The sequence below is a fragment of the Loxodonta africana genome, chromosome 24 (assembly GCF_030014295.1).
Source record: "Loxodonta africana isolate mLoxAfr1 chromosome 24, mLoxAfr1.hap2, whole genome shotgun sequence".
Taxonomy (NCBI): domain Eukaryota; kingdom Metazoa; phylum Chordata; class Mammalia; order Proboscidea; family Elephantidae; genus Loxodonta; species Loxodonta africana.
In genome coordinates, this window is record NC_087365.1 from 31,121,981 (window position 1) to 31,137,026 (window position 15,046).

General features: G+C 38.8%; 1 protein-coding gene across 3 annotated transcripts in view; it reads left to right on the forward strand.

Moving 5' to 3' along the window:
• TPX2 (TPX2 microtubule nucleation factor) overlaps nucleotides 1–13,076 on the forward strand; it is a 59,457-nt gene extending 46,381 nt beyond the window's left edge. For all 3 annotated transcript variants that reach the window (XM_010591595.3, XM_010591596.3, XM_064275937.1), the window contains exons 12-17: nucleotides 2,464–2,559; nucleotides 4,331–4,507; nucleotides 4,899–5,045; nucleotides 9,584–9,695; nucleotides 10,408–10,574; nucleotides 12,654–13,076. In XM_010591595.3, the coding sequence (XP_010589897.1) occupies nucleotides 2,464–2,559; nucleotides 4,331–4,507; nucleotides 4,899–5,045; nucleotides 9,584–9,695; nucleotides 10,408–10,574; nucleotides 12,654–12,764 (810 nt within the window). In that variant the 3' untranslated portion in view covers nucleotides 12,765–13,076. The remainder of the gene's footprint in view (nucleotides 1–2,463; nucleotides 2,560–4,330; nucleotides 4,508–4,898; nucleotides 5,046–9,583; nucleotides 9,696–10,407; nucleotides 10,575–12,653) is intronic.
• The last annotated feature ends 1,970 nt before the right edge of the window (nucleotides 13,077–15,046 follow it).

Genomic DNA, 15,046 nt, shown 5'->3' on the forward strand with positions numbered 1-15,046 from the left:
CATAATTCAATCTTCAGTAATTTGAAATCTTGGCAATGCTTTGAGATCATTAAGGGAAAGTATAGTAGTTACTCTTATTAGAATTATGGACTATGAAAAATCAAATTCCTTTCTTAATCCACCCTTAAAGAGATGAAAGAATTAACAGTTTGGTATTCTAATGATAGAAAATAAAATCTGGAAAGATTACTTATACACAGTTTAATTAAAACAACTTTGCTTTAAAAGAAATTATTGTGATAAAATATTGCCATTTTAACAATTTTTAAGTATACAATTCAGTGACATTAATTACATTGAACATGTTGTGCTACCATCACCACCATTCATTTCCAGAATTTTTACTTCACCCCAGACAAAAACACAGTACCCCTTCAACAGTAACTTCCATTCCCACCCCCGACTCCCAGCCTCTGGTAACCGCTAATAAACTATTATCTCTGTGCGTTTGCCTAGTCTAGATATTTCATGTAAGTGTGATCATACGATATTTGTCCTTTTCGTCTAACTTGTTTCACTCACCATAATGTTTTTAAGGTTCATTCATGTCGTAGCATGTATCAGAATTTCATTTCTGTTCATGGCTGAATAATATCTCATTGTATGAATATACCACATTTTGCTTATCCATTTATCTGTTGATGGACACTTTTTTTTAATCTACTTTAGATGAAGGTTTACAGAACAAACTAGCTTCTCATTAAACAGTTAGTACCCATACTGTTTTATGATACTGGTTAACAACCCCACGACATGTCAACACGCTTCTCCTCTTGACCTTGGGTTCCCTATTACCAGCTTTCCTGTCCCCTCTTGCCTTCTAGTCCTTGACCCTGAGCTGTTGTGCCCCTTTAGTCTCATTGTGTTTTATGGGCCTGTCTAATCTTTGGCTGAAGGGTGAACCTCCAGAGTGACTTCATTACTGAGCTGAAAGGGTGTCTGGGGGCCATACTCTTGGGGTTTCTCCAGCCTCTGTCAGGTCAGTAAGGGGTCTTTTTTGGTGTCGATGGGCACTTTGTGGATAGTGTGAGTGACGCTGCAGTGAATACTGGTGTGTGTGTGTATCTGCTTGAGTCCCTGCTCTCAATACCGAGGAGGAGAATTGCTGGGTCATACGGTAGCTTTAAGGAGCACTGATGGCACAGTGATTAAACACGCTACTGCCAACAGAAAGATCAGCGGTACAAACACATCCAGTGGCTCCATCGGAAAAAAGACCTGCCAATCTGCTCTTGTAAATATTAAAGCCTAGGAAACCTATGGTGCTATTCTACTTTGTCCTTTAAGGTCATTATGAGTCAGAATCAACTCGACGATAAACAACAACATGGTCATTTTAAAAACACACGCAGAAACAATATTGTACTCTTTTTTCAGTAACTTGTCCTTGCTCTAATATTATGGACCCTATTCTCAGTCAGAAATATCTATTTTATTCTTTTTAATGGCTGTATAATATTCTATTGTATGGTTATGCCACAGTTTAAGAAAGGATTTAGCCAATTCTCTCTTGATAGATAAGGGAGTTATTTATAATATTTTATTCTTTTTAAGAGTGTTGTTAAAAAACAAAACTAAACGAAGCAAGAAATCAAATAGTACTAGTGTCATTTGGGTGAAAGTGTGCAACAATTAAAAAATTTAGTAGGTGATTCCCAAAGATTGTACCAATTTATACTCTATACCCTTACCCGACGGTGTGTGTGTCCCTACTTCTCTTCACACTTGCCAGCACTGGTGCAGTTTTTAAAATATGTCTCTTCTAGGTGAAAAATACCTTGTTTTAATTGTATTTTTTAAAATTATTAATGAAATTGATCCTGTTGATTATTTTTGTGAACTGCTTGTTCTTGTTCTTTGCTAACTTGTTGGCAAAGACAAATTAAACTCTTTGCCTGATACGTTTTCCCATTTGCCTTTTGAGGATAATGTTTTTAAACATAAATTCTCATTGTTGAGGCTGTATAAGAAATAGATTTAAGAGAATGGCAGAATCTGTTCTGATCCTAGGTACATTGGAAGTCTTTTTTGTTTTGTTTTTGAACAATTAAAGTATAGAAGCAGGGGAGAAGCAATAAAATATCTCTTTTAGCGTGTTTTACACCTTGCATTTTTACGGAAAATATGTAACTCTATGTCCTTGTTATTTGTTCCTCTTCTGTCTTGATAATCCATCCCTGCCTGTCTTAGGTAAACAACAAATATTGAAATACTAGCCTTTTTTTATTCCTAGCAAATGAACTTACCTTTAATGAATGGATTTAATCTTATAACACAAGGTTTGTTCTTTCATTTAATCATATGCATACGCACATACACACATGCACACACATATACATACATATGTGTGTATATGTGAGTGAGGCACTTCAATGCCAAACATTAATATATTACTTGCCCACAAGGAATTTACAGCCTAGTGGGAGTTCTGGGATATCTAATTGAGTTGCTTCCTCCTCCCAGGGTGTTCCTGAAAAGAAGGTACTTCCAATCACCATTCCCAAATCTCCAGCCTTTGCTTTGAAGAACAGAGTCCGAGTGTTCAGCAAAGAGGAAGAGGTGATTCTCTGGGAATAGGGGGTTTCTTTTTCCTTCTGCAATAATTAATCTAAGTATTACCCTTTTTAAAACTTAATGAAATTCAAAGGCAGACAACCTTGTATAGAGTGGTCTGTAAGAATGAATATGAGTGAGCATTTTTTTTGGCTCTTCCAAGAGAAAATTCATTGGCATGGGTGTGAATCTCCTGACTCTCAGTAATAACTGATTGAAATTTATGGAAACAGCGAGAAGGGGTTAGGCATCGGAGGCTATAGCATTGAAAATCAGCCCACCTTTGTAACATGGATCAAAAGTTGCTTTGCTCAAAAAAGTTACAAGTACAGTGTAAAGAAATAATTTGAGACTAAATTGCCGACCTCATGACCCATCTTCTATACTAAAAGAATACTTTTAGTATATTTTTCCTATAAACAAGAATATTCCTCTATGTTATTATAATACAACCATCCAAATTAGAAAATCAACTTTTATACATTGCTACCATCTAATCCTCTCTTAGAAAACTAAGAAAAAAAGAGAATTGCCTTAATCTGGTAAAACATGCTACTCAAAAGTTGTCCACAGACTAGTGCTGGTTCTTAAACCATTAACTGATTTGCAGTGAGATAAGTGCAGAAATTGAGGGTGTGATAAACATAATTTTATATCTGTTGAATCTAGAAATGAAAAGTTTGGACTTGTAATTAACTTATCTCTTTTTTTCCCTTAAAAATTCTAGTAATTCATCTTTATTTTCTTTTATAAAAAGTATTGGTAGGTCATGGATTAAAATTTTTTTTAAAAACTGGTCTTTCACCACAGATAGTTTGAGAGGCGTGTGATAGAGAGTATCTGTTAAAAGCAAGAGCTATTACAAACATTGTAAATGGTAAAATTAAAATGTTGGAAGTTTTTCCTTGGGAACAAGATATTGTTACCGTTTTTGTTTAACACTGTACTAGAGGTCCTAATCAGTGCAGAAGCGCAAGGAAGGAGATAGGCATAAGAATTAAAAGGAAAAAAAAAATTGTTATATGCAGATTGAGAATACAGAAAATACAAAATAATTTTTTCAGAGTTCCAGCTGCCTACTTGCAGCATCTCCTGCTTTTGTACCTGTCCCTTTCCTATCTCCGTTAAACCAAGGGTCGCAGAGGTGACTGTAGGCATGGTTCATGGAATTGGGATACATAAACTGTCATTGATCAGACTAGTTTCTTGTTGCACCACCCATTTTAGCTATAAATATCCAGAGTTAGGGTAATTTTATAGCAGATCTCAAGCATAATCCTTTTTATAGTTTCATTTGAAACTAAAATACACAGTAATCTTATGTTACCAGTTTGAACCCAAAGAATTTTCTTAGTCCTATTCTGGGTTTGGCAACCATTCATATGCAGTCACATGTTTTAGTGGAGTCTGGAGGCAGGGTCAAATAAGGGGCTAAGGTATATGTTTCGTTTTAGTGCCTTTCTTCTGTTCTTCTTTCACAGTGTTTGATTATATTTGTTTTCACGTTCCTGTGAAAAACTTTAGATCCTTTAAGAGTAATTGTGTTAGTACTTTACCAAATGCTTTCGTGTTGGCCTTATTGGTCTTGCGCCTGCGAGGTGGTAGGTAATTCTGGTATTATCCATCTTTGATAGAAAAGGAAGCTAAGGCACCTAAGAGGGTGAGTGACTTGCCTTAATTATAACCACTTGCCTCGTAAGATGTCCTCAGGCTCCACGCTCTGAGGTGGTGGGATAGCACAAGGAGTATTGTTTCTAAACTATAATTTTTCCCTCAGGAAGAGGAGGAGCCAGTAGTGATAAAAGCTCAACCTGTGCCACATTATGGGGTACCTTTTAAGCCCCAGATCCCAGAGGCAAGAACTCTGGAAGTATGCCCTTTCTCCTTTGATTCTCGGGACAAAGAACGTCAGCTACAGAAGGAGAAGAAAATAAAAGAACTGCAGAAGGGGGAGGTAGGTTTTTGTATTTCTGTAGATAGCATATACTATTCTTTGATCCATCGAAGATAATCTTTTATGTAGCAGTTTTAACTATAAAATCACTGACTTCCTTTGATCTCTCTAAGAACCCTGTGGAGTGTAAATAGGACAGGTCATTTTAGTAGCTCTTCTGGAATGAGGAAGGTAAGGGACTTGCCCAAGAACACGCTGCCAGTTATTGGCACAATTGGGAGGAAAACCAAGAATTCATCTTGCGCCCCATGACTCTTTCTGCCAGACCATACTGCTTTGAAAACTAGCTGGCCTTTCCTGTTTTTCAAGTTCATCCAAATATTCTGGAGCAGCTGTTGCTTTCTGGCTAGAGAGGCCTTATCTTAAATCTTAATGTTTTCTTTTCAATTAGATGCCCAAGTTCAAGGCACTTCCTTTGCCCCATTTTGACACCATTAACCTGCCAGAGAAGAAGGTGAAAGGTGTAACCCAGACTGAGCCTTTCTGTTTAGAGACAGACAGAAGAGGTGCCCTGAAGACGGAGACTTGGAAGCACCAGGTGGGGAATGGGGAGAGCAGCCAAAATGTCAGTGCATGATTAGCTGATTATTTCTTTAGAACGGACAAGCTCACTACACCGGAAGTTTATCTGGGACCTGACCTACTGGATTATTTCAGGGGCCCTTAACTCTAAATCAGAGTCTGCAAACTTTCTCTGTAAAGGGCCAGCTAGTAAATACTTTGGTTTTGTAGGTTACATATGTGGTCTCTGTCATATTGAGGGGTGTGTGTGTTTTTTAACCCTTTAAAAATGTAAAAACAATTCTTAGCTCAACCCCTGTACAAAAACAGGTCACAAGGCGGATCTGGCAAACAGGCCAAAGTTTGCTGACCCCCTTCTCTACATAATCATTTGGGAAATATGAGAACTGACTGGCTTCTTTGCTGAGTATTTGTCAATGTTAAGAAATTACTGTTAATTTTTTAAGTATGGCAATAGTATTGTAGCTATGTTTGTTTAAAAAAAAAGTCCTTATCTTTTTTTTTTTGGTGAAAATATATACAGCAAAACTCGCTCCCATTCCACAGTTTCTAAACATGATCAGTGACATTGGTTACATTCTTCACGTTGGGTCAACATTCTCTTTATTTCTGCTCTAGTTGTTTTACTTCCATTTACTTAATCTCGCTGGCCCCAACCTTCTCATCTATGCTTTAAAATAGCTGTTGACCCTTTGGTCTGATATATATTTTTTTAAAGAAATGCAATACTCAGGGGTGACAATCTTTATTCTTTTGGGTTAAACTGTTACTTAATTTATAGGTGGCTTCAGGGGATAGTTTCAATTCAAGGCTTGAAGAGCAACACAGGGACGTAATGTCAGGGACTCCTCCAGCTTCAGTAGGTCCAGTAAGTCTGGATTCTTTAAGAATTTTAAGTTCTGTTCCACATTTTTCTCCCTTTTTATCAGGGTTCATCTGTTGTGTTCATTTGGGGTAGTGGAGGTTATCTAGTTGTTCTGGTCTCAAGGTGGAGGAGGAAATGGTTCATGCAGACAATTAGTCCTGTAGTCTAGTTCTTTTTCTGATTTTTGGATTTCCTTCATTCTCTTTTGTTTGAGATAAATAAAGAACAATAGTTGTGTCTTAGATGGCTGCTCGTAAGCTTTTAAGACCCAGACACTACTCACCACACTGGCAGGTAAACCATAAACTTTAAGTATGTTATGCCAACTGACTGGATTGTCTCAAGAGACCATGACCCTAAGCCCCCAAACTAAGAGAACTAATCCCATGAGGTGATTGGTTATGTCTAGTTAGTATCAGTGTCTGTAGCCCAAGCCAATTTTTTGTTGTTATTGTTGCAGAACCATACAAGGGCTAGCATTTGCCCATTCATCCCTTTTCCCTGTGTATAGCTTATTGACTTCAGTTACATCAGTCATGCTGTGCCATATTTGGTGACACCTTCCCCACTTCTATAAACAAAAAGTGACTACTACTTAGAGAGTACTTCTCCCCACCTCCACCCCCCCATAACCACTAATGAACATTAAATTAGTTTCTGTATATTTACCATTTCTTGTCATTTCAGAAAAGTGAAAATATACAATATTTATTTTTTTGTAATTGACTTATTTTGTTCAGTATAATGTCCTCCAGGTTCATCTACATTGTAAAATGTTTTGGAAACTCATTTTTATCACTGGGTAGTATTCCATTGTTTTATATACCACTTTTTGCATACCCATTCATTTCTTGATGGGCACTTGGGTTGTTTTCATCTTTTTGCTACTGTGAATAGTGCTACAATGAACATAGGTGTGCATATGTCTGTTTGTGTCACTTCTATTACATCCCTAGGGTATATTTAAAAAACCCTTAACTTTTTTTTTTTATTAACTTTTATTGAGCTTCAAGTGAACGTTTACAAATCAAGTCAGACTGTCACATATAAGTTTATATATACCTTACTCCGTACTCCCACTTGCTCTCCCCCTAATGAGTCAGCCCTTCCAGTCTCTCCTTTCGTGACAATTTTGCCAGCTTCCAACTCTCTCTATCCTCCCATCCCCCCTCCAGACAGGAGATGCCAACACAGTCTCAAGTGACCACTTGATATAATTAGCTCACTCTTCATCAGCATCTCTCACCTACCCATTGTCCAGTCCCTTTCATGTCTGATGAGTTGTCTTCGGGGATGGTTCCTGTCCTGTGCCAACAGAAGGTTTGGGGACCATGACTGCTGGGATTTCTCTAGTCTCAGTCAGACCATTAAGTATGGTCTTTTTATGCAAATTTGGGGTCCGCATCCCACTGATCTTCTGCTCCCTCAGGGGTTCTCTGTTGCGCTCCCTGTCAGGGCAGTCGTCGATTGTGGCCGGGCACCAACTAGTTTTCTGGTCTCAGGATGATGTAGGTCTCTGGTTCATGTGGCCCTTTCTGTCTCTTGGGCTCTTAGTTATCGTGTGACTTTGGTGTTCTTCATTCTCCTTTGCTCCAGGTGGGTTGAGACCAATTGATGCATCTTAGATGGCCGCTTGTTAGCATTTAAGACCCCAGACGCCACATTTCAAAGTGGGATGCAGAATGTTTTCATAATAGAATTATTTTGCCAATTGACTTAGAAGTCCCCTTAAACCATGGTCCCCAAACCCCCGCCCTTGCTCCGCTGACCTTTGAAGCATTCATTTTATCCCGGAAACTTCTTTGCAAAAAGCCCTTGACTTTAAAGATATATCTATTCCATCTATTAGACTCATTCATTAAATGTTTACTCCCTTCTATTGGTGCTTTGATGAGAACCACTATGGTGAGAATAGATTTTCAATATGGTGTGTTCTTCTCAATATAGTATGCTATTTGTTTTTTTTTTAATAGATGACAGGTGATTAAAAACAATTGGCTTTTGGCTGGTCTAAATGAACCTAATTACGACCAACCTAGAAAAAAATTCCCAAGTCCCTAATTTTGTCAGTACTTTTATATCACCACTGTAATAGTTTCCTAGGGCTTCCCTAACAAATTACCACAAACTGGGTGGCTTAAAACAACAGAAATTTATTCTCTCACAGTGTGAAATCAAAGTATTGCAGGAGCATGCTCTCCTTGAAGGCTCAAGGGAAGAATCTGTTTCATGCCTTTTTCTTAGCTTCTGGTGGTGGTTGGCCACCCTTGGCATTCTTTGGCTTGTAGACACTTCACTCTAATCGCTTCCTCTGTCGTCACTTTGTGTTCTCCCTGTGTTTCTGTCTCTGTGTGTCCTCTTATTTTTTTTATAAGGATACCAGTCATATTGGATTTAGGACCCATTTTAACCTATTACGACTTCATCTTGATTACATCTGCAAAGACCCCATTTCCAAATAAAGTCACATTTTGAGATTCCAAATGGGCACGAATTTTGGGGGGACACTGTTCAGCCCACTGAAATCACTTATTGTGTACTCTGCCCAAAAGGAGCTCTGGACTATCTTTGTAGGAAGTCACCTCTCGAAAAGCCCAAGAGATGTGATTGCTCACGTGGCTGAACCAAGGTTACCTCCTGGCATTGTTCTCCAGCAGAACTTAAGACTATTGCTTTGAAGTAGAAGTGAATCTCCCCTTCACAAGGACCAAAACATAGACTGTCTGGGGGGGTGTTTTCCACAAGAAGAAAATTTAAAAATTTTCAGACATATATAAAAGGAGAGAGAATCACGTGATGAACTTCCATGAAACCATCGCCTGGTTGTGTGATGATCACAACACAAAAGATCTTATTTTGTCCTTGCGGCTGCCTACTTATCCCTATACTGGATACTTCTCCCTAGAAAGCATTATTTTGAAACAAATTCTAGATAACCTAATTTCATGCAAAAATACTTAAGCATGTATCTTTAAAAGACAAGGACTTTTTAAAAATAAAGAAATAATATTATCACACTTAAAAAATTAACAGTAATTTCTTAATATTGACAAATACTCAGCATTCACATATCCCCAAATCACTCATAATTTTTTTAAACAGTCGAATTGTAGAAATCAAGATCCAAGTGAGGTCCACATATTGCATTTGTCTGATAAATCTCTAAATCTCTTTTAATCTATAGGTTCCCCTCCTTGCATTTTATTTGTTGGATAAACCGTGTTGTTTGTCCTATACATTTCCCACAATCTGGATTTGCTGGTTGCATTCCCATGGTGTTGTTTAACATGTTTCTCTAACCCCAATACTATCTATAAATGGGTAGTTAAATCTAGAGGCTTGATTATATGCTGGTTAGATTATTTTTTAGGGGGAAGAATGTAAGTGATATTGTGTAGTTCCTGATGAATCACATCAGGGGGCATTAATGTCTAGTTATTTATTGTTTTATGAGTTAAGATGGGTCTTAAAAGTACCTTAAAGATTCTTTCTAGTTCTCAGTGGATTCAGATGCTGTCAGTCTGATTTATTCATTATAAAGCTTGTGTGAGAGATTTTAACTGGGGTTTACATTAAATCATCTGTCTTTATTGATGAAGCAGTTCAGAAACGTTAGAACTTGAGTCATTGAGGCGGTAGTCATGGAAAGTTGTGTAGTTACTTATCTGATAGACTTACTTTCTTAATAGCTGGAGGAAGAACTGAAACAGCAGAAGGAAGCAGCTTGCTTCAAGGCTCGTCCAAACATGGTCATCTCCCAGGAGCCCTTTGTTCCGAAGAAAGAGAAAAAACCAGTCGCTGGTAGTATTTTATGTAAATTTGGAGCATTGCAGCAGAATTGTCAGACTTCCCAGGGGAACGCCTTTGACTCAGTTGTGTTATTATAATGCTATAAAAACCAGAAGCATTTGGCTTCAGAGGATTGTAGCCTTTCTTCCCCTTGAACCAATATTTTGCCTTTGTTGAACACAGCAGCTATGTTGAGTTACAGAACGTATTGGGGCCAGATTCATGTAACAGGAGCCTTGGGAGAGACACCTGGCATTTCAACAACAGTTATAGGCTTTCCCCACCCCTAGAGTAGCAAGTAAGCAAGCGAAGGAGAGTCAGGAGGTATTTCTGGAGTTCATCATTAAAGCAAGCCTTAGATAAAAAACACTTGACTCCTTATGTACTGAATGGGGTGTCAGGAAATTAAAATTCTTCTGCACCTGTCTCAAAATCACTATGTAGTTTTTATTTTGAACAAAGTTACTTTACCTCTGTGGGCCTTGCTTACCTCCTGATTACACTAGATGATTTCCAAGGGTCTTTCCAATGCTTAAAACTCTAAGGCTCTTTGTATGTGGTTTACATACCCCCACCTTTCTCCCAGTGGTGTTTTTTTGAGAGCTCAGTGTTGCCATGCATGTCTGTACCACTGCTGGATCTCTGGGTGCTAAGTTATGCATGTCTGGCTTGTGCACCAATATTTTCTCTGTTCTGCACTCAAAAGACCTTGTCGGTTCTCTAGTTCAGGAACCTTTTCAACTGGCCACAGAGAAGAGAGCCCAGGAGCGGCAAGAGCTGGAGAAGAAAATGGCTGAGATAGAAGCCCAGAAAGTCCAACATTTGGAGGAGATCAAGCAACAGGAGGAAGAGCAGAAGAAGGAGGAGCTGGCCCAGCTACGGAAAGAACTGGTAACTGGACAGCATGCGTACCGACTGACTCAAGCTGTCTCTGTTTTGTTTTGCCTAAACCTTTCCTTGCTCCAGAAAGATCTAAGGCAGCCTATAAGGATACATCAAGGGCAACAAGTATAAGGGGGAAAACACACAAACCCCCAAGGGTGACTACAAAGATGAGATGTGAACAAAACTAAAGATGTATACATTGTGATCCATATCTCGCCTAAGTATGGGCCATAATTTTGTCCCTTTTTAGTAACCAACCTATCAGTTATAAAACTTACAACATTCATGAGATAAAAACAAGCCAATTTTTCACAAAATCCTTGATACTGAGTTCAGACAGAATTTTTGTAAGGATGCCATATCATATACCCATGCACAGTGATACATTTCATAAGATTCTTTCTCTTATTTATTCATTTATTTATATTTTATCATCATTTCCTTCTGACCTTTAGAAGAATCTTTTTTAAAAAAAGCTTTATTGAAATATAATTTACATATCATACAATTTACCCAATTAAAAACCCAAAACCAAACCCAGTGCCGTCGAGTCAATTCCGACTCATAGCAACCCTATAGGACAGAGTAGAACTGCCCCATAGAGTTTCTAAGGAGTGCCTGGCGGATTCGAACTGCCAACTCTTTGGCTAGCAGCTGTAGCACTTAACCGCTACGCCACCAGGGTTTCCACCCAATTAGAACGTACATGTTACTAGTTTTTAGTGTATTCACAGATATGTGCATCTGTCACCACAGTCAGTATTGGAACATTTTCATCACTTCAAAAAGAAACCTCGTACCCTTTAGCAGGCACCTTCCAGTATATTTTGTTTCAACTTATGTTTTTACGATTAGACAAGAAAATAAGTAAGAAGGACATGGGAATTGTGTGGCGACTGTATATTTGTTTTCCTTTTAATTCTTGGCCCCAATTCCTTGGAGTTATCGTGTATAAGGAGCCCTGGTGGTGTAGTGCTTAAGTGCTCAGCTGCTAAACTGAAAGATCAGCAGTTTAAACTCAGCAGCCGCTCCATGGGAGGATGATGTGGCAGTCTGCTTCCCTAATGGTTACAGGCTTGGAAACCCTATGGGGCAGTTCTGCTCTGTCCTATAGGGTTGCTGTGAGTCAGAATTGACTCGAGTTCAGTCAAGTCTTTTTAGTTTAGATAACTAAAAAGAAATCTTAATTCACCTTAAGGACCCTTTTGCTAAGAGGGCAGCAAGCTACATTAACTGCATTGGTGAGGAAAAAGATAGTTTTAGATGGAACTTCATATGATTAATAAATGGATGAATATGGAACTATACAAGTTGTTGAGCTTTTGTCTGAAAGTGCTAGGCCAGCAGCTGGTACACAGCTCTGGGCAGAGGTGACCTTGCCACAGGAATTAACTATTCAGGGGACTAGCTTCTTGGCAAAATCCAGGCTACTATTTGCTGACTGGATGAAAAGATAATACAAATCCCATTCTGCAGGCACTCACAAAGCCAGCCCTTTTTCTAGCTTCAGCTTCTTTGGTTTTTCTTCAACATGTGGTACCTGCCTCTTGCATTTGACACCATCATAGGACTGTTTCTTACAGCAATTCTCAGTGTAGGTTGATAGCATACTTCAGTCAACACTAGCTACCTCTCTTCTGATACAGCTTGATTCAGGGTTGATTTTAAGACTACTTGGAAGAACGGAGGAGACCATCTCCCGGCAACTCCCTGATTATTGTTTTTCCATACTTTTGGTGAATATTAAGGGACAGGAAACTTAAGATTGTACTCTGGGAAATTCTTAGTGTAACAATTCTCTGCTGCAATTGAGTAGAGCCCCGTTATACCCTAATAATTAATAGTCAAATTGGATATAGGCTTGACGTTCTTTAGTAAAAGCTGAGGGACCCAGAAGACAAAGATTAAAACCTATTTGGAATCCAAGGTTCATATGCTTTTCCATTATAGTGTTGCCTTTTTTTTTTTTAATTAGTGACTGGGATCTATAAAATTACATGATCATAATTTCAGAAAGAAAAATTTAAAAACCAAGTATAGTTCTCTAACTTCCTCATCAATGGTAACTTTTTCTTTCCTGTGCAGGTGCACAAGGCAAATCCCATACGTAAGTACCAGGCTGTGGAGGTTAAGTCAAGTGACCAGCCTCTGACTGTGCCCATGTCTCCCAAGTTCTCCACCCGATTCCACTGCTAAACTCAGCCGTGAGCCGCAGATACCACCTGGGGAGAAGAGCTGCTCTGTACTTCAAACCAAGAACCTTCATTCTTTGTCACTGGGGCATGGAAAGAACTTGTTTTTCCAGAGTTTTTTTTACCTACTCATGCCTGACAGTGCACACCTGTCTAGATCAGACTCCGTGTCATAATTTCCTTTAAACAATTAGCTGGACTTTAATATATGTCTTAATTTTCTAACTAGAATTTAAAGTCACAGTGTAATCCCTACTGTCCCCTATTCCCTTTTTTATCCATTTATTGTGAAAATAAAGATAGTTAAATACCGAGATTGAATTTAAGTCATGCTTTAAAAGATGACATTCAGCATATCCAATTGTTTCATCTCTACTTTGCACAGAGTGAATTGAGAGTTAAGGAGCCCTTTGCTAGGGCACTGAAGTGAGTTCGAGGGAGTTCAGGGCTGATCATGGAAAAAGATATGACCACAAGATAGTTTTTACTCCACAAGCTATTTATTGGGGCCCACATATTGGCCGCTGCGCCTAGGGGGTGGTACCCCCACAGTAGGAGGTCTTCCAGAAGCATACGTACAGGGTGTCACCAGGAAGAGGAAGAGGAAGAGGGGAGTGTCAGGGTCAGAAAACTCCAAAGGACAGCAGTGTCCTAGGGTCCTTATAACTATAGTATTCTGTCTTACCTAGGGCTACAAGATGGGCACATTTTCACAGGGTATATAAAAAAAGGTAGGCTGTAGGTAGCTAATACCTGCTTATTTAGGCCATTTTTAAAACAATTGAATGTGTACACATTTGAGTTTAGCATGGGCAGCCTTTTGTAGGCTAACAGGTCTCAACTTGCTATGAAGACTAAACAACCTGGAGCCAGTACACAGAGGCCATCTTTGGCTTGTTTATATAACAGGCGGAAAGCCTCAAGTTCACCACGGGGGAGGAAGACTGCCTGGCTGGTGGGAAACCCCGCAGTAGCCATTTGGCAAGCTTTGGGCAGAGCTGCAGTTCAGGCACATTCTTCCCTTTGTCAGTGCTGATAATAAGCAAGGACTGGTGTTGCACACATTTAAAAAGTCTTCCAGTGACCTGGCCTGGAATAAGTATCTCTTCTCCCTGATTTTGTTGTTTGGTTTTTTCACATCTCTCAAGGTCTTGGGAAGTTACATCTTATGGGGAAATGATTAGTTTGGGTCTAGGAACTTTTAAAACCACTGGCTCTGTCTTAAAGGAAAGTGCTTTATCACTTTTTAAATATTTTTCTGTCTTCCTGTCAGAAAAAGTAGAGGAGGTGGCATGCAGGTGCAGATGGAAGGCGGAGGGAATTCCTGTTGGCTTCTTTCTGTTAAAGGAGGAGATGTGGTTTTGCTGAGTGTGGAGTGATGGTTCTGGAGTGAAGACAGTGGTGAAGGTGTGAAATAGCCGCTGAGGGAATGGGAGAGTAAACTGTTCAGGGGAGAGGAGTGTAGTAGTGCTGTCGGGCAGTGTCCTGGGTCCTTTTGGGATAGTGAATTTTGACTGCTGTGAATCTGACCTGTTATGTAACTTGGACCATCAGTGTGGGTGTTCAAGCAGATAACAGGGTTTATCCCAGGGTGGAGTTTTCCATGTGGGGAAAACCCAGAGGGAGGGACAAAGGAATTGAGTATTATTATTTATGATTTCCTTTTTATCTCCCTTGTTGGTTTATTAGCTATAACTCTGCGTTGTCATTTTAGTGGTTGCTTTAGGATTTATAGTGCATACATTTTTAACTTATCAGTCTATATTCAAGTGGTATACCACTTCACATATAGCATAAGAACCTTACAACAGTATACTTCTTTTTTTGCCCCCTCCCCCCAGCCTTTATGCTATTGTTGTCATACATTTTACTTAGACATAGTTATATAAACCCCATAATACATTGTTCTTATTTTCATTTAAACAAAATTTCATTTAAACAAAACAGTTTTAACAGTCAGCCATCCTTTTAAAGATGCTTAAATTAAAAAAAAAAAAAAATCTCATTTACCCATGTAGTTACCATTTCTGGTATTCTTTATTCCTTTATGTAGATGATGTTTCCATTTGGTGTCATTTCCTTTCTGCCCAAAGGCCTTCCTTTAACATTTCTTGTAATGTGGGCCTGTTGGTGATGAATTCTTTCAGCTTGTGTATGTCTGGAAAAGTCTTTATTTTACCTTTGTTTTTTGAAAGACTTTTGCTGGGTATAGAATTCTATGTTGACATTTTTTTTCTTTCAGTACTTTAAAGATGTTGGTCCGCTGTTTTCTCACGTGGATTACTC